Source organism: Rhinoraja longicauda, chromosome 17 (genome assembly GCF_053455715.1).
Source record: "Rhinoraja longicauda isolate Sanriku21f chromosome 17, sRhiLon1.1, whole genome shotgun sequence".
NCBI classification, from domain to species: Eukaryota; Metazoa; Chordata; class Chondrichthyes; order Rajiformes; family Arhynchobatidae; genus Rhinoraja; species Rhinoraja longicauda.
In genome coordinates this window covers 43,707,341-43,726,576 of record NC_135969.1, presented here as the reverse complement: position 1 = coordinate 43,726,576, position 19,236 = coordinate 43,707,341, and the positions used below count along the sequence as shown (strand labels likewise).

Here is a 19,236-nt window from a genome sequence, read left to right as displayed (position 1 = left end):
GCTGGGGTCACTCAGCGGGTCAGACAGCATCTCTGGAGAAATGGAATAGGTGATGCTTCTGGTCGAGAAGTGATAGGAGTAGAATTAGGCCATTCGGCCCATCAAGCCTACTTCACCATTCAGTCATGGCTGATCTATCTCTCCCTCCCAACCCCATTCTCCTGCCTTCTCCCCATAACCCCTGACACCCGTACTAAACAAGCATCTATCTATCCCTGCCTTAACAATATCTATTGACTTGGCCTCCGCAGCCTTCATGTGCAAATGCACAGTGAAATTATTATTTTTTTGCATTCAGTCCATTAAAGTATCACCACAATCCCCAATTAGCAAAGAACTAGTCCACCGAGACATTGGGGTTGCCAACTATCTCACTCCCAAGCACGGGACAAGGTGACGTCACCGCCCTGCGCCCCACGTGACCTCACCCAGCCAGCGGCCACGTGCTCCCGCTCCACCAATGGCGGCCACCCAGGCCGGGAGGCGGGTTGCTAAGCAACCTCCATCAGGCAGCCTCTGGGCCTACACTGTCTGGAGCTAAAATGTTGGAAACCTAGAGTGTCGGGGCCTACAGTGTCGGGGCCTGCAGTGTCGGGGCCTACAGTGTCGGGGCCTGCAGTGTCGGGGCCTGCAGTGTCGGGGCCTACAGCGTCGGGGCCTGCAGTGTTGGGTGTGGGCGTGTTCCCACTCTGTGTGACTCTGACTCTACCTGCAGCTGAGTTCAGCATCTGGACGTGTTGGTGTGAGTGGGCATGTTGGGTGGTGTGGGCGTGTTGGTCTGTGTGTTGTTGGTAGTGGGCATGTTGGTCGGTGTGGGCGTGTTGGGCGTGGGCGTGTTGGGCGTGGGCGTGTTCCCACTCTGTGTGACTCTGACTCTACCTGCAGCTGAGTTCAGCATCTGGACGCGGGAGGCTGGTGCAGGCGGGCTGTCGATCGCGGTGGAGGGTCCGAGCCGGGTGGAGATATCGTTCGAGGACAGGAAGGACGGGTCGTGCGGGGTGTCGTACATCGCCCAGGAGCCCGGTGAGTGCCGAGCCTGTCATAGAAACATAGAAAATAGGTGCAGGAGTAGGCCATTCGGCCCTTCGAGCCTGCACTGCCATTCAATATGATCATGGCTGATCATCCAACTCAGTATCCCGTACCTGCCTTCTCTCCATACCCCCTGATCCCTTTAACCACAAGGGCCACATCTAACTCCCTCTTAAATATAGCCAATGAACTGGCCTCAACTACCTTCTGTGGCAGAGAATTCCACAGATTCACCACTCTCTGTGTGAAAAAAAACTTTCTCATCTCGGTCCTAAAAGACTTCCCCCTTATCCTTAAACTGTGACCCCTTGAACTGTCCGCAGGCAGTTCCGTCTAATCCACACCCCTCTCCTCTGACCTACAGAGTGGCGGTGGTGCGGCGGGTAGAGCCGCTGCCTCACAGCGCAGGAGACCCGGGTTTGATCCTGACCTCGGGTGCTGTCTGTGTGGAGTTTGCACGTTCTCCCCGTGACCGCGTGGGTTTCCTCCGGGTGCTCCGGTTTCCTCCCACATCCCAAAGACATGCGGGTTTGTGGGTTAATGGGCCCTCTGTAAACTGTGAAAGTGGGATAACATGGAACTCGTGTGAGGGGGTGGTCGATGGTCGGGGGGCCGAAGGGCCTGATCCCAAGCTGCATCTCCCAACCAAACGAAATGAATGTGAGCAATGCTAACTGCCACTGAGGTGGACATGTTGTTGAGGTGTCACTGTGGGGGCGTCTGTATTTTAAGGGGGTTAAGTGACTAAAATGCCTTCTGTTTTTTCCAGGTGATTATGAAGTGTCCATCAAGTTCAACGATGAATACATCCCTGACAGCCCCTTCATTGTCCCCATCGCTGCCTCTCCAGAGGATGCAAGCAGACTTACTGTTTCTAGTCTTCAGGTGAGACATAAGGAAATATCTGGCTCTGGCCCCCCTATTGCACATTCAGTGGTCACACGGGGTGTCAGGTCATGGGGTCTGAGGTGCTCTCAATGGGAAAGGACTGGGGAACCGACTGTCGTCTGAAGCAGGGCCTCGACCCGAAACGTCACCTATCCATGTTCTCCACAGATGCTGCCTGACCCGCTGAGTTACTCCAGCACTCTGTGAAACGTCACCTATCCATGTTCTCCACAGATGCTGCCTGACCCGCTGAGTTACTCCAGCGGTTTGTGTCTCTCTGCGATTGTCTATCGTGGTGGGGATTGCTGAACCAAACTCCCTCCAGGTGCAATGTAATAAAAAGGAACTGCAGGTGCTGGTTCATGCCAACGCTGCACATAAAGTGCTGGAGTACCTCAACGGATCAGGTGGCATCTCTGGAGAAACTAGATGGGTGACGTTTTGGGTCGGGTCACTTCTTCAGACTCAGTTACTCCAGCATTTTGTGTCAATGCCTCAACAGTGTCGTTGAGTGCTGGCTCGTGATAGAAGTTTTAGCTACAATTATAGCTTGCTTTCTTAATATCTACAGTTCCAAGTGTACCCATTCCATTCTCTGAGTGGGAATCGTGACTGTAGTCTTCTCCCTTTTGGAGAAGTGACCATGGTAGAACACAGCGCAGGATTGGATCTCCCATTTTAACCCCCATTTTAACTGATCTTTGCATCCTGGGCCTCCTCCATTGCCCGCGTGAAGCCGCACGCAAACTGGAGGAACAGCACCTTGTATTCCGCTTGGCTAGCTCACAACCCAACAGCACGAACAGTGAATTCTCCAATTTTGGGCAAATAACCAAACCTTTTCTTCTCTCTCCCCCCCCCCCCCCCCCCTCTCTTTCGCTGTGAGGCTGTTCAAAAACTTGGCTAAATTGGTCGTGAAAATCCAGAACATTAGTTTATGAAATTGCCAACCTGTAATTTGACCTCTAGCCAAATGTGCTCCCCTTGATGCAAGTTCTTAAACCTGCACAGGAGATCACTGATTCTCCCAAAAGATTTTTTCCCCCTCACTGCTATCCAGTTTTGAATTGAATCCAGCGCGTTAGATTCTGACGCTGTGCTCTAGAGCACAGAGGCTTTGCGTAGGTGTGACCTATTTCGTGGATGTGTAAGGAGGGGTCCACTGTCTGACACTGAACATTTTAGGATGTTTCTCTTGTGTCTCTTTTAAAGGCTTCTAACAGCATACCTGCTAGATGCATGTCAATAACCAGCTAACGGTTGAAGAGGAAGAGTTTTGAGAAGCTGATTTGAGTTCTGGTGTTGGAAGCTAAAAACTTAATTTACAATTCCATCACATCTGGTTTTGGGCGCACAAACTTAAACTAAATAAAATTCACGACAAGTAATTTTCAAATTGAGTATCAACTCTTCAACCGTTTAGCAGCAGCTCATGGTAACAGGTAATGTGAAGTGGTTTTATGATTTGAACTGAAGGGTGGTGAATCTGTGGGATTCTTTTACACAGAAGGCTGTGGAGGCCATCAGTTTGATATTTTTAAGGCAGAGCTAGTTAGATAGGTTCTTGATTAGTACGGGTGTCAGGGGCTATGGGGAGAAGACAGGAGAATGGGGCTGGGAGGGAAAGATAGATCAGCCATGATTGAATAGCGGAGTAGACTTGATGGGCCAAATGGCCTAACTAAATCTTGAATGTTGTTTAGATGCTTCTTGGTTACAAGTGAATCTTGATTCTACTGATTCTTTTTTAAATTTCAAGTGATTTTAAAGAACAGCACTCACAGTTAATCAAAACCCAGACGCTGGGCTTCTACGCTACAAATGGTAGTTAGTGGTGGTGTTCAGTGCTTTATTTTCCACGAGGAAACTGTACGCGGGTCAAATCAATATTGAATCTTCCAACGATCAAAGAGAAGAATTTCCAATTTTAAATCTAGCATTTTCAAGGAATAAGGTTCACATTTAGGGTTTCGGAAGATTTGGCAGTAATTGTTTAAATAGAAGTAATAGTCATAAACACTTTAGTTTAGTTTATTCCACGTGTACAGAGGTGGCAGTGAAAAGCTTTTGTTGCGTGCCATCCAGTCAGTGGCATGACTACATGATTACAATCGAGCTGTCCACGGTGTACAGAGGGGCAAAGCCAACATCTCACTATATTTGAGATGTGCTCCAGTCTGAAGAAGGATCTCGACCCAAATCATTGCCTCCACAGATGCTGGCTGGCCCACTGAGTTAGTCCAACATTTTGTGTTTAGCTCAAGATTCCAGCATTTGCAGTTCATTGTGATCTCATCTCACCACGTTGAACAGGCATGTCCTCCAACTTCTGTACCACCTACTTAAACAATATTTTCATAAAATCCCAGTGTTGCAAAGTTGCTGGCATATTTTCCAGGTTGACTAAAGCCACAGCTGGCAGTTCCCATGCTGGCAGAGTTACTGCCTCACAGCGCCAGAGACCCAGGTTCGATCCTGCCTCGGCTGCTGTCCGTGTGGAGTTTGCACGTTCTCCATCTGACTGGCTGCATTTGCACCAGTTTCCTCCCACGTGCCAAAGACGTGCGCGTTTGTAGATTAGTCGGCCCTCTGTAAATGGCCCCGTGTGTGTAGGGAGTGGATGAGAAAGTGGGATAACATAAAACTAGTGTGAGCTGGTCGGCATGGACTCGGTGGGCCAAAGGCCTTGTTTCCATGCTGTCTCCCAAAACTCAATCTCCAGACCAAACACATGACTCTAACTGTAAAATCTAAACCATGTCATGTAAACCACGTCATGCAAACCTAAGGAAATCACACAGCCCTGAACTGAAATATAGGGGTGCCAACAATCTCACTCCCAAATACGGGACAAGGTGACGTCATCGCCCCGTGACCTCACCCAGCCAGCGGCCACGTGCTCCCGCTCCACCAATGGCGGCCGCCCGGACCGGGAGGTAGGTTGCTACGCAACCTCCGTTAGGCGAACACACTCTGTTAGCCTGCACTGTCATGGCCGACAGTGCCCCCCCGGGCCTAATACAGGACAAGAGCGGTCCCGTACGGGACAAACCAATTTAGCCCAAAATACGGGATGTCCCGGCTAATACGGGACAGTTGGCAACCGTACTGAAATACAATCAAAATAGTTTTGACATGGAGAGTTTCATTGTAAGTTGGAATTTTGCTTGCCTGCTTATTCCTGTGCCAAGTTGCCATAGACCAATGCTTAGTCTCGAGTTCTGATTTGAGAACCATAAGATTTCATGCCACGCTATTTTTAAACCATGACTTGGGCCTGAAATTTGCAAACAGCTTCCTATTTTTGCCTTATTAAAATGAATTCCATAACCTAACCAACACATCATGATAGATTATTTGCTCTCAGCTGTTAAGAATTATGAATTTGTGATGTCAAGTTGTTTTTTTTTAAACTGAACTTAAAGCAAGTTCCTTACTAGTTGTATAAGAAGGAACTGCAGGTGCTGGTTTAAACCGAAGATTGGCACAAAACGCCGGAGTAACTCAGCGGGACACGCAGCATCTCTGGAGGGAAGGAATGGGTGACGTTTCAGGTCAAGACCCTTCTTCAGACCCTGAGAGTCTGAGGAAGGGTCTCGACCCGAAACGTCACCCATTCCTTCTCTCCAGAGATGCTGTCTGTCCCGCTGAGTTACTCCAGCGTTTTGTTTCTACCTGTACTAGTTGCCACAGAATGCTACCTGACAAATGCTTTGTGGACTTCATTCCCACAACCCAAGTCAAACCGAATTTCAAAGTGACTTTTTATTTGGCTAGGCAGAAAATTTGTTTTGTTAATTGTGCGATACCTTTGAAAAATTAAGTTTGATGCTGGTCTCTGCAAAGAGACTTTGAGTGGAGTTATCACCTGCTTTTGATCAGCGTTGTTCCTTTGCAGTCTGGCTGTCTTTAATCTTCAAACTTTTTAAAGATCTAAACCAGTTGCATTACTGACACATCGATTCTTGTTGTCAAGTTGAGATGTTTCATCGCCTACGCCGTTATCAAAATCTCCAACACTGCCCAGCCTGCAAGCACACACTGACTCATTGCATGGCTCAGCATGATAGATGTGTGGTTTAGTTTGCAACTTTAAACTCAGTCGTAATTATCTGCAGGGGCTCAAAAGCAGGTGGTGATGGTCTTTCCCTTCCGTAACTTTGTTCTTCATGTTCGTAAGTGATAGGAGCAGAATTAGGGCATTCGGCCCATCGAGTCTACCCCGCCATTCAATCATGGCTGATCTATCTTTCCCTCTCAACCCCTGACGCCCGTACGAATCACGAATCTGTCCATTGACTTGGCCTCCACAGCCTTCTGTTCTACCGAGGAACTAATTCCGAGGCGGAAACGTAAGACAGTGTAAGAAGCCCTGAAGCGCAGGCCACGTTGGCTGCATTTGAACGTACACGTGCACTGCGTTTGAGTATGTTCTGTAACTCGTTGGTGTGAGGTTTTTGGCGAGCAGCCAAGTGGGTGAGAACTTGGAAGAGGCCGGTGTGATTCCAGTCTGCAGCTGTTGGGCACGGGAGCTTCTGTGTTGTAAACGTGCAATGAAGTGTTTGCCATTCATTCCCCAGGAGTCAGGTTTAAAGGTCAACCAGCCCGTCTCTTTCGCTGTGAGGCTAAATGGTGCTAAGGGGTTGATAGACACCAAGGTGCACAGTCCGTCTGGGGCAGTGGAGGATACACACGTCTCACAGATAGAGCCAGGTAAGTGTTTGGCCACGGTCGGTCTCCGTCGTTCCTGCTCGCTGTCTACCGTCACTCCCCCCATGCTCTGTATCGACTAGGGTTGATACCCTCGACTAGGGTTGATACTCTCGACTAGGGTCACCAACCGTCCCGTGTTAGCCGGGACATCCCGGATTTTGGGCCAAATTAGTTTGTCCCGTACAGGACCGCCCTTGTCCCGTATTAGTAGGGTTGCCAACTTCCTCACTCCCAATAAGGGACAAAGGGTGACGTCACCGCCCCACACCCCACGTGCTCATGGCCGCTGGCTGGGTGAGGTCACGTGGGGCGCGGGGCGGTGACGTCATCCTTTGTCCCTTATTTGGGAGTGAGGAAGTTGACAACTATACCACCCCACTTCACGGTAACACACGGTTTGGGTGATGGGGGGGGGGGGGGGGGGGAGGCTGAGTAAAGGATTGCTTGAGCCTGATTTTCATTCTTTTGGTTGGAAGTAATGTACTTGCATGCTTGTGCAAATGAAGACCTAGTCATAGCGTCAAACGTCACTGAAACTGGCCCTTCGGCCCAACTTGCCCATGCTGACCAACGTCTCCCATCTCCTCTAGTCCCACCTGCCTGCATTTAACCCAGATCCCTCTAAACTTTTCCAATCCATGTACCTGTCAATAGACAATAGGTGCAGGAGGAGGCCATTCGGCCCTTCGAGCCAGCACCGCCATTCAATGTGATCATGGCTGATCACTTCTCAATCAGTACCCCGTTCCTGCCTTCTCCCCATACCCCCTGACTCCGCTATCCTTAAGAGCTCTATCTAGCTCTCTCTTGAATGCATTCAGAGAATTGGCCTCCACTGCCTTCTGAGGCAGAGAATTCCACAGATTCACAACTCTCTGACTGAATGACTGACTGACTGACTGACCTAATGTCTTTCAAATGTTGTTATGGTTCCTGCCTCGACTACCTCCTCCAGCAGCTCGTTCCATACGCCCACCACCGTCTGAGTGAAAAAGCTGCCCCTCAGATTCTTATCCACCTCGACGTAAAGCTACATCCTCTGTTTTTTCATTCCCTTACCTTGGGATGAAAGACTCTGTGTATTCCCCCCATCTCATCCTCTGGTGATTTTGTACACCTCTATATCACCCCTCCTGCACTGCATGGAATAAAGTCCTAGCCTGCCCAACCTCTCCCTGTGGATCAGGCCCTCAAGTCCTGGCAACATCCTCTGGCACTTATTTCCAGGTGTGGGGAAGGCTGATTACCGGGTCCAGGCATAAACCTCCAGCTTCTCAGTTACCGTCAAAGCTATGATGGACACAAAGACCCGGAGTAGTTCGGCACGTCTGGCAGCATCTCTGGAGAAAAGGGAACAGATGACGTTTCGGGTCGAGACCCTTCTTCAGACTCGGCCCGAAACGTCATCTGTTCCCTTTTCTCCAGAGATGCTGCCTGTCCCGCTGAGTTACTCCAACATTTTGTGTCTTATCTTCAATTTAAACCAGCATCTGCAGTTCCTTCTACACATTTTGTACTTGCATGCTGTTTGATGGAATGTGTAGGTGCAAATGAAGACTTAGTCATAGTCTTAGCATGCAAACGGGCCATTCGGCCCAACTTGCCCATGTCAACCAAGATGCCCCATCTACCTGCCTGCATTGGGTCCATGTCCCTCTGAACCTATCCTAGCCATGTACCTGTCCAAATGTCTTTTAAATATCGTTATCGTACCTGATTCAACTACCTCTTCTGTCAACGCATTTCATATACCCACCACCTTTTGTGTGGAAAAAGTTATCTCACCTTAAACCTATGATTCCTCTGCAGAAGGCTATATAGTTCCTAATTTCATATATAATGTTAGTCACTGGAGTATAAATGCTGGCAAACTTTGCTGAATGTATGGTTTACAAAGACACAGAGTGCTGGAGTAACTCAGCGGGTCAGGCAGCATCTCTGGAGAAAAGGGAATAGGTGACGTTTCGGGTTGGGACCCTTCTTCAGACCCTAAGGAGTTCTTCAGTCTGAAGAAGGTCCCGACCTGAAACGTCACCTATTCCCTTTTCTCCAGAGATGCTGCCTGACCCGCTGAGTTACTCCAGCACTCTGTGTCTACCTTTGGTGCCAAGCGGCACCTGGGGTTCCTGGTTTGTGCGTACGTTTGACTGTTGCAGTTATTGGTGTTTGTTGCAGACAAGTACGCCATCCGATTCCTGCCACGTGAGAATGGGATCCATTCCATCGACGTCAAGTTCAATGGGCAGCACATCACCGGGAGCCCGTTCAAGGTCCGAGTTGGTGAACCGGGACAGGCGGGAGACCCAGCTCTGGTCTCGGCCTATGGTTCCGGCCTTGCGAAAGGAACTACTGGTAAGTGCTGAGATGTCTCTCTCCGCTCCGGTCTGTTGCCACGTTGGCGGTGTGGTCGACACGGTGGCGCAGCGGGTAGAGTTGCTGCTCTATGGGTGCTATCTGTACGGAGTTTGCACGTTCTCCCCGTGACAGCGTGGATTTCTTCCAGATGCGCCGGTTTCATCCCACGTCAAATACGTGCGTGCGGGCGTGTAGGTTAATCGGCCCTCTGTAAACTGCCCCCCAGTGTGCAGGGAGCGTACGAGAAAGTGGGATAACATAGAACCAGTGTGATCGGTTGATCGATGGTCGGCGCGGACTCGGTGGGCCGAATGGCCTGTTTCCATGCAGTGTCTCTGAACCAAGCAATTGTAGGTTAATTGGCCTCCCCCAGGGTGCAGGGAGTGGATGAGAACATGGAATAACATAGAGATAGCTGGCCATCGATGGTCAGCGTGGACTCAGTGGGCAGAAGGGCCCCTTTCCTTGCTGTGTCTTTCAATCGATCAAATCTGCCGTGACCTTTTGTTGCCGATACTTAAAGATGTCAGACCCAATTATATTTTCTCAGTAAATAAGTTCAGTTTAGTTTCTTGTCGCGTGTACCGACCGAGGTGCAGTGAAAAGCTTTCACGATTAGTGAAAGTGCACAATAAGTGCTTGATTGTGAGCTTTGAGCTCCCGTGGGCTGTTCAGCTGCAGAACAAGGGCATTTATTTGTGGAATAATCCATGGGCACATTAAACAAATGTCAAGTCTTCAAGTTGATCTTTTACTGGATTCCATCTGTTTCCCCCTTCCCCACACCAGCTTCAGAAACTGTAAACCATGTTCCCCACGTTGGCTCATGTTGTTCTAAGGTTGTTTTTTTTGTCCTCTCTGTGAAAGGAACCCTTTCTTTCATATGTCGAGCCCAGACCGTATATCTGTAGCTGCAGGAGTCCCGCTCTCTATAAATTAAATGCTAACAGCTCCAGTATTCTGCCCTCTGGGAAACAAAACAGTGAGCCAGAGCAGAGGGGGATGGGGGGGGGAGGATGTGGATCCAAGACTTTCATTAGCAGTGTGACCGTTGATAATCCCTGCCTCCCGGCCCAGTCTTGCCCCCACTGTCACTCCTTACTCCCTGCCTCCCGGCCCAGTCTTGCCCCCACTGTCACTCCTTACTCCCTGCCTCCCGGCCCAGTCTTGCCCCCACTGTCACTCCTTACTCCCTGCCTCCCGGCCCAGTCTTGCCCCCACTGTCACTCCTTACTCCCCTGCCTCCCGGCCCAGTCTTGCCCCCACTGTCACTCCTTACTCCCTGCCTCCCGGCCCAGTCTTGCCCCCACTGTCACTCCTTACTCCCTGCCTCCCGGCCCAGTCTTGCCCCCACTGTCACTCCTTACTCCCTGCCTCCCGGCCCAGTCTTGCCCCCACTGTCACTCCTTACTCCCTGCCTCCCGGCCCAGTCTTGCCCCCACTGTCACTCCTTACTCCCTGCCTCCCGGCCCAGTCTTGCCCCCACTGTCACTCCTTACTCCCTGCCTCCCGGCCCAGTCTTGCCCCCACTGTCACTCCTTACTCCCTGTCCCATGCCTTAGCTCTCGCATAAGCAGCTCCACCCTCCCAAGCAGGAGAAGTTTCCAGACTCCGAGATCTTATGGAAACGTATAAAATTATAAAAGGGCTGGACAAGCTAGATGCAGGGAAAATGTTCTCCAATGTCGGGCAAGTCCAGAACCAGGGGCCACACAGTCTTAGAATAAAGAGGAGGCCATTTAAAACTGAGGCGAGAAAACACCTTTTCACCCGGAGAGTTGTGAATTTGTGGAATTCTCTGCCACAGAGGGCAGTGAGGGCCAATTCACTGGATGAATTTAAAAGAGAGTTAGGGGCTAGTGGAATCAAGGGATATGGGGAGAGGGCAGGCACAGGTTACTGATTGTGGATGATCAGCCATGATCACAATGCATGGCGGTGCTGGCTTGAAGGGCCAAATGGCCTCCTCCTGCACCTATTGTCAATGTTTCTATGAGATAGAAGCGTACATGGGCGGCTTGCCTCTTTCAGGAAGGACACATCGTGGTGGAGTTGTGAGCTCGTCGTCTCTGTGTCTGCCCTAGCTTTTCAATGCGATCAATTCCAGGTGTTCTTTTGATCTAACGGTAACAGTCTGTGCATTGTCCAGGCAGATGTAATCTAATGCACATTCCCTCTTCAACATTAACATTTACTTTCTCGTAGTCAGAGAGTGACACAGTGTGGAAACAGGCCCTTCGGCCCAACTTGCCCACACCAGCCAACATGTCCCAGTTACACCAGTCCCACCTGCCTGCGCTTGGCCCATATCCCTCCAAACCTATCCTATCCTTGTACCTGTCCAACTGTTTCTTAAACATTGCAATAGTCCCAGCCTCAACTACCTCCTCTGGCAGCTCGTTCCATACACCCACCACCATTTGTGTGGAAAAGGTTACCCCCCAGGCTCCTAATAACACTTTTCCCCTTCACCTAAAAGAAGTGTTTGCTGGTAGTTCAGGGCAAGTTAGAATTATCCCATCAATTGCCCGAATTATGTTTCCACTTCAAGACCAATCTCAGCTGGCAAAAGTCCACTCCAATCTTTCTAATTCCCACGAGTTCTACTAACACATGGCTTCTGAACGGTTCTTCCATAAGCTAGGGTGCTGTCCAATTCACCTCTACCCCATTGCGAACATTGGACTTTGTCTCTGGAACTGATGCGCTACGATGCTGAGAACCATATTCTGCCCTCTGCATCTTCCCCTTTGCTCTACCTATTGGGCTCGAGTTTAACTCGATGGTATTGATGTGGAGTATTGTTTGGACAGCATGCAAAACCAAGTTCCTCACTGTACCTCAGTGCACATGACAATAATGAACCTGAACCTAGGTTCTGTCTGAAGAAGGGTCTCGACCTGAAACGTCACCCATTCCTTCTCTCCTGAGATGCTGCCTGTCCTGCTGAGTTACTCCAGCATTTTGTGAATAAATCTGAACCTAATGCATCTATTCCAGTATTTGCTGATGGGTGAAAGTGTAGCCACAGTCACTGTCTGTTCTCCCAAGGCCGTGATGAACAGCAGGAGGAAGATATCACCTCATGGGCAGTATTTATGTCTCAGTCAAACTCACCAAAGATAACAAAGGTTGATCAAAGAGACGCAAGAGATTGGAGAGAAGGAATGGGTGACGTTTCGGGTCAAGACCTTTCTTCAGATTGATCCTCGTCAGTCTGAAGAAGGATCTCGACCTGAAATGTCACATTCCTTCTCTCCAGAGATGCTGCCTGACCCGCTGAGTTACTCCAGCATTTTGTGTCATTCTTCGGTTTAAACCAGCGTCTGCAGTTCCTTCATACACGACATGCAAGAGACAGCAAATGCTTGAATCTTGAGCAAAACACAAGTGCTGGAGTAACTCAGCGGGTCAGGCAGCATCTGTGGAGAACTTGGATAGGTGATGTTTCACAGAGTGCTGGAGTAACTCAGCGGGTCAGGCAGCATCTGTGGAGAACATGGATAGGTGACGTTTCACAGTGCTGGAGTAACTCAGCGGGTCAGGCAGCATCTGTGGAGAACATGGATAGGTGACGTTTCACAGAGTGCTGGAGTAACTCAGCGGGTCAGGCAGCATCTGTGGAGAACGTGGATAGGTGACGTTTCACAGAGTGCTGGAGTGCAGGAATGGGTGACGTTTGGGGTCGAGACCCTTCTTCAGACTGAGAGTCAGGGGAAAGAGAAATGAGAGATATAGACGGTGATGTAGAGAGATATAGAACAAACTAGACCAAGTGGACCCGTTGGGCCCATTCCTCACTGGGTTCCTGTGGTGACATGGGAAAATCGGCAACTATGAAGCAGGTACGACCTGGGTGGGGGAGGGACGGAGAGAGGGGATGGCAAGGGGTACTTGAAGTCAGTGTTCATACCGCTGGGGTGTAAGCTGCCCAAGCAAAATACGAGGTGCTGTTCCATCAAGTTGCGTTTGGCCTCACTCTGACAATGGAGGAGGCCCATGACAGGAAGGTTGGTGTGGGAATGGGAGGGGAGGGGGGGGGGGGGTTAAAGTGTTTGGTAACCGAGAGATCAGGCAGGTCCGGACTCGGGCAGTTAGTGTACACTGTCATCTATGCCCCCGACTCTACTCTCTGAGCTGCATGTCTGGAAAGCAGACTTCTGTTTCCAAGAACCATTGTGGGCCTGTTTATAAATGTTAGCAGTAAGGGGGATGGCCGTGAACAAAGGCACTGCACAGCTACACACAGCCACATTGTGAATTCCTCAGGCTATTTCACTGAGATTGCCAGCAAATATCTCAGAGATCTCTGAATGCGTTCGTATCTTTCAAAGCTACTCTTGAATCTGCTCGAAATCTATTGCCACACCATCGCACAGAAAAACAAATATTTCAACTATGTTTTAAAACTGTTTGGTGTTTATAAATTCGCAGTGTAAAGGTTAGAAGTTGCTGGCAAGTGTCACCAACAATCACCACGCAGATTGCTTGCGGCTGCCGAACAATTGAGGTCTTTGATAAAACTTCGCTCAAAATAAATTTGTTTTAAATGCCCTTCTGCAAAAAGTTCTGCATTACCGTTAAATTGGGTTTGACTGGATTGAATTAATCAGGGCTGGGTTTAATTTTGTTTAGTTTAGAGAAACAGGCCCTTCGGCCCACCGAGTCCGGGCCCACCAGCGATCCCCGCACACTAACGCTGTCCTGCACACACTGGGGACAATTCACAATTTTACCCAAGTCTATTAACCTACAAACCTGCGCGTCTTTGGAGTGTGGGAGGAAACCGGAGCACCCGGAGAAAACCCACGTGGTCACAGGGAGAACGTACAAACTCCGTACAGAAAAGCACTTGAGGTCAGGATGGAATCCGGGTCTGCGCCGCCGTGCCAAGCCTTAAGACTAAAGTAAAAATCAGTGTTGTTTTTCCAAGCATTAGCAAGTCACTGTAATTAGTACGAGCTCCGTATTTGGGAAGTAGAAACATAGCGAAACATAGAAAATAGGTGCAGGAGGAGACGTCACCTATCCATGTTCTCCAGAGATGCTGCCTGACCCGCTGAGTTACTCCAGCACTCTGTGAAACGTCACCTATCCATGTTCTCCACAGATGCTGCCTGACCCGCTGAGTTACTCCAGCACTCTGTGAAACGTCACCTATCCATGTTCTTCACAGATGCTGCCTGACCCGCTGAGTTACTCCAGCACTCTCTGAAACGTCACCTATCCATGTTCTCCACAGATGCTGCCTGACCCGCTGAGTTACTCCAGCACTCTGTGAAACGTCACCTATCCATGTTCTCCACAGATGCTGCCTGACCCGCTGAGTTACTCCATAACTTGGTAGGGTTTTTTTCCCAAACCAGCATCTGCAGTTGCTTGTATCTGCGTCAGTGAGAAACTTTGTTGTGCATGCTATGTGATCAGACAATACCATACATAAATACCACCAAGTGGAACCAAACGTAGCTCGATGTGTGACTGATGTCGCGTGCGTTTATTGCAGGTGTCCAGTCTGAATTTATCATTAAAACTGCCAACGCAAGCCCTGGCGCGCTGACGGTGGCCATTGATGGTCCGTCCAAGGTGAAGATGGACTGCCAGGACTTCCCTGAGGGGTACAAGGTGTTGTACACACCCATGGCACCAGGGGACTACCTGATCGCCATCAAATACGGCGGCCCCTACCACATCACCGGCAGCCCCTACAAGGCCAAGGTTACAGGTAACATCACCTGCACACGACACACGTTAGAGAGGACAGGTGTACAGGGAATGGTGGGACTAGCGGAGATGGGGCATGGCGATAGTTTCGCTCAATACCTTCGCTCAGTCCGCCTTAACCAACCTGATCTCCCAGTGGCTGAGCACTTCAACTCCCCCTCCCACTCCCAGTCTGACCTTTCTGTCATGGGCCTCCTCCAGTGCCATAGTGAGGCCCACCGCAAATTGGAGGAACAGCACCTCATATTTCGCCTGGGCAGCTTGCAGCCCGGTGGTATGAACATTGACTTCCCCAGCTTTAGATAGTTCCTCTGCCCCTCTCTTCCCCTCCCCTTCCCAGATCTCCCTCTATCTTCCTGTCTCCATCTATATCCTTCCTTTGTCCCGCCCCCCTGACATCAGTCTGAAGAAGGGTCTCGACCCGAAACGTCACCCATTCCTTCTCTCCCGAGATGCTGCCTGACCTGCTGAGTTACTCCAGCATTTTGTGAAGAGATGGGGCATGTTGGCCGGTGTGGGCAAGTTGGGCCAAAGGGCCTGTTTCCACGCTGTATCACTCTGTGACTCTGTGTGTTACTGTGTCACAGTGTCTTTGTATCTCTGTGCCAGAACTCTCCCCACCCCCCCCCCCCCCCCCCCCACCCTCTGGCACTCCCCCCCCTGCACTCTTCCCCCCCCCTCCCCAGTTCCATGGATAAAGTCCAATGTCCACAATGGGGTAGAGGTGAATCGGACAGTACCGTAGCTTGTGGAAGGGCCGTTCAGAAGCCGGATAACAGAGGGGAAGCAGCTGTTCCTCTGTCTGGTGGTGCACGCTTTCAAGCTTCTGTACCTTCTGCCGGACGGGAGCGGGGAGAAGAAGGAATGGCCGGGGTGGGACAGGTCTTCATAGTTTGAGCGTAGATTTCTTTCCGAACCGGGATTGAATTAGGGTCGCCAACTGTCCCGTATTAGCTGGGACATCCGGTATTTTGGACGGGACCGCCCTTGTCCCGTATTAGTAGGGTTGCCAACTTCCTCGCTCCCAAATACGGGACAAAGGGCGACGTCACCGCCCCGCGCCCCACGTGACCTCACCCAGCCAGCTCCACCAATGGCGGAAGCACGTGGCCGCTGGCTGGGTGAGAGAGCGCGCGGGGGCGGTAAGGTCGCCCTTTGTCCCGTATTTGGGAGCGAGGAAGTTGGCAACCCCAGATTGAACTGCTGGTGTGTACGTTGTACGTTGACTAAACAGCTCCATTTTGTGTGTGTGTATTTCAGGTCCTCGGCTTGTCAGCGGCGGAGGTCCACACGAGAGCTCCACCATCATGCTGGAATCGGTGACAAAGTCGACCACCGTCAGCTCCTACAGCGCTCTGCCCAAGTTTTCCTCGGAAAGCAGCAAAGTGGTGTCCAGTGGCACGGGGCTCAGCACGGCCACCGTGGGCCAGAGGAGCTGCTTCTCTGTGGACTGCGGCCGTGCAGGTAACTGCAGCAACGTTACGCCGTGGGTCAGTAGTGAACACACAGTGCTGGAATAGCCCAGGAGGTCAGGCAGGTAACAGCAGGGTCGCCAACTGTCCCGTATTAGCCCAGACAGTGTAGGGCCCGTTACTGTAGGCCCGGGCAGTGTAGGCCCGGACACTGTACGCCCGGACAGTGTAGGCCCGGGCAGTGTAGGCCCGGACAGTGTAGGCCCGGACACTGTACGCCCGGGCAGTGTAGGCCCGGACAGTGTAGGCCCGGACACTGTAGGCCCGGACACTGTAGGCCCGGACGCTGTAGGCCCGGACACTGTAGGCCCGGACAGTGTAGGCCCGGACGCTGTAGGCCCGGACACTGTAGGCCCGGACAGTGTAAGTCGGAGGCGCCTGGGCGCCGCCTAACGGAGGTTGCATAGCAACCCGCCTCCTGGCCCGGGCGGCTGCCATTGGTGGAGCGGGAGCACATGGCCGCTGGCTGGGAGAGGTCACGTGGGGCGTGACGCCACCTTTTGTCCCTTATTTGTGAGTGAGAAAGTTGGCAACCCTAAGTAACAGTAGCAACATAACATGTTGGGCCAGTGTAGGACACACAATGCTGGAGTAACTCAGGAGGTCGGGAAGTCCAGAACAAGGGACCACAGTTTAAGAATAAGTGGTCGGCCATTTATGACTGAGATGAGGAAAAACCTTTTCACCCAGAGAGTTGTGAATCTGTGGAATTCTCTGCCACAGAAGGCAGTGGAGGCCAATTCACTGGATGTTTTCAAGAGAGAGTTAGATAGAGCTCTTTGGGCTAACGGAATCAAGGGATATGGGGAGAAAGCAGGAACTGGGTACTGATTTTGGATGATCAGCCATGATCATATTGAATGGTGGTGCTGGCTTGAAGTACTCCACCACTCTGTGAAACGTCACCTATCCATGTTCTCCACAGATGCTGCCTGACCTGCTGAGTTACTCCAGCACTCTGTGAAACGTCACCTATCCATGTTCTCCACAGATGCTGCCTGACCCGCTGAGTTACTCCAGCACTCTGTGAAACGTCACCTATCCATGTTCTCCACAGATGCTGCCTGACCCGCTGAGTTACTCCAGCACTCTCTGCCTAACTCTACCGTTTATCTATATTGGATAGTAGATATTGACTGCGTTCATGGTGCCAGTAACAATTGGTGTTCTCCTGCCCTAGGCTCGAATATACTACTGGTCGGCGTTCATGGGACCATTGTTCCTTGCGAGGAGGTATCTGTGAAGTACGTTGGAAATGCGCAGTATAATGTGGGCTATGTGGTGCAGGAGAAGGGGAGTTATACACTGGTGGTGAAGTGGGGCGAGGAACACATCCCTGGCAGCCCCTTCCACGTCACTGTGCCCTAGACCCCCACGGCAGGTGGCCCCCCTTCCAACAGAGAGCTTCGAGTCCTTCTCACCAGTGTTTCAACGGACATTGCAATTTCACGTCTGCTCGAGCTACAACGTGGACATCTTCTCGGACGCACTGTCGAAGGGTGATGGCCAGATTGTCATAGTTTTATGTAGAAAACTGAAGATTGTATGGATTTATATATAAATATGAACTTAACAGATTCAATTGTAAAACTGGATTATCTTAATGAGACTCTTCCTTCCTGCAGTTGGGCTGGAGTCATCGTTTGCTTGTGCTTCACGTGGATTTAAACACTATCGGGTAGAATGAGGGAATTTCAATTCCGAATGGCTCGTTTCTTGCAGAGTCTAGATTGTAGTGTGTGTACTTGAAACTGGAACCTGGTGCTGCTCCTTTGGTTGGTGGCTGACGTCATGTCTTTGGGAAGGGAGGGACCCTTAGTTTTTTTGAGGAATGTGCAAAACTGCTTACATGATTTTAGTGCGTCTGTTTAACCAGTAGAGACCTGAGCTCGGGCTTCTTAAATTCCTGCCAAAGCCTCCGTATATAAACGCAAAGCTTCCATTGTTTACAGCTGAGCAGACAGCAGCTGCGGGGTACCTTCCATCTCTGTGCCTTGTCTACAGCGGGTATCATGCATGCTCTGTCAGGTGGGGCTGCCTGGAACAAGGTCGGGGTGAAGGGAGAGGATGTACGCACACACACACACACACACACGCGCACACACACATAGACGCGCACACACACAGACGCACACACACACATAGACACACGCACACACACACACAGACATGCACACACACACACATAGACACGCACACACACACAGACGCACACGCACACATAGACACACGCACACACACAGACGCACACACACACACACACAGACGCACACACACACATAAACACACGCACACACACACATAGACACACACGCACACATCTGCTCTACCTCCATCAAAGCCCTGATGTTGGATTGGAAATACCAGATACCCCCGACCTGCCCACTTCCCCTGTGACTCACAGATCACAAGCTCTGCCATTTTAAATCTCGTCCAATTTGGTATTGCTGTCAAAAGAAATTAACTTTGTGCTCAATTCCTGAGCGAGGCGGGACAGTTTATTGTACAATTCGACATGTTTGTATTACCCGAAGCTACTGAATTGTGCAATTGTCTTTTAAAACTGTACTTTAGATTGTATTTATACACTAGCCATGACCAATATTTTCCTGCTGGGGCTGTCTGTGTAATTGAGGGGGGATGGTCCTCAGTACTTTGTGCCTTAATGTGGGAGGCTTTACTGTAACGAGCAACTGACAAACTTCAATAAAAGCATAATTTTCAACAGTTCAAAATCTTCTGCAGTTATTTGTTGGAAATCTAGCCCGGTCCGTGCGATAATAAATCTCCAGAGCTGTGGAATAATTATGCCTGTCCTTGCTGCCATGTTGTGGTTTCTCCGAGTTGCTTAGCAACAACAAAACAATCTGAACGCAGACCAATCTTAACAAGAAACATTAGTACATAGAAACATAGAAAATAGGTGCAGGAGGAGGCCATTCGGCCCTTCGAGCCAGCACCGCCATTCATTGTGATCATGGCTGATCATCCACAATCAGTAACCCGTGCCTGCCTTCTCCCCATATCCCTTGATTCCACTAGCCCCGAGAGC

At 50.5% G+C, this 19,236-nt stretch overlaps 1 protein-coding gene across 1 annotated transcript in view; it reads left to right on the top strand.

The window, feature by feature from the left end:
- LOC144601564 (filamin-B-like) overlaps positions 1-18,905 on the top strand; it is a 175,263-nt gene extending 156,358 nt beyond the window's left edge. The window contains 7 exon segments of the mRNA XM_078413762.1: positions 886-1,023; positions 1,802-1,917; positions 6,501-6,633; positions 8,809-8,985; positions 14,495-14,713; positions 15,973-16,176; positions 17,365-18,905. Coding sequence (XP_078269888.1) covers positions 886-1,023; positions 1,802-1,917; positions 6,501-6,633; positions 8,809-8,985; positions 14,495-14,713; positions 15,973-16,176; positions 17,365-17,552 — 1,175 coding nt within the window. The 3' untranslated portion in view covers positions 17,553-18,905.
- Positions 18,906-19,236: the final 331 nt, after the last annotated feature.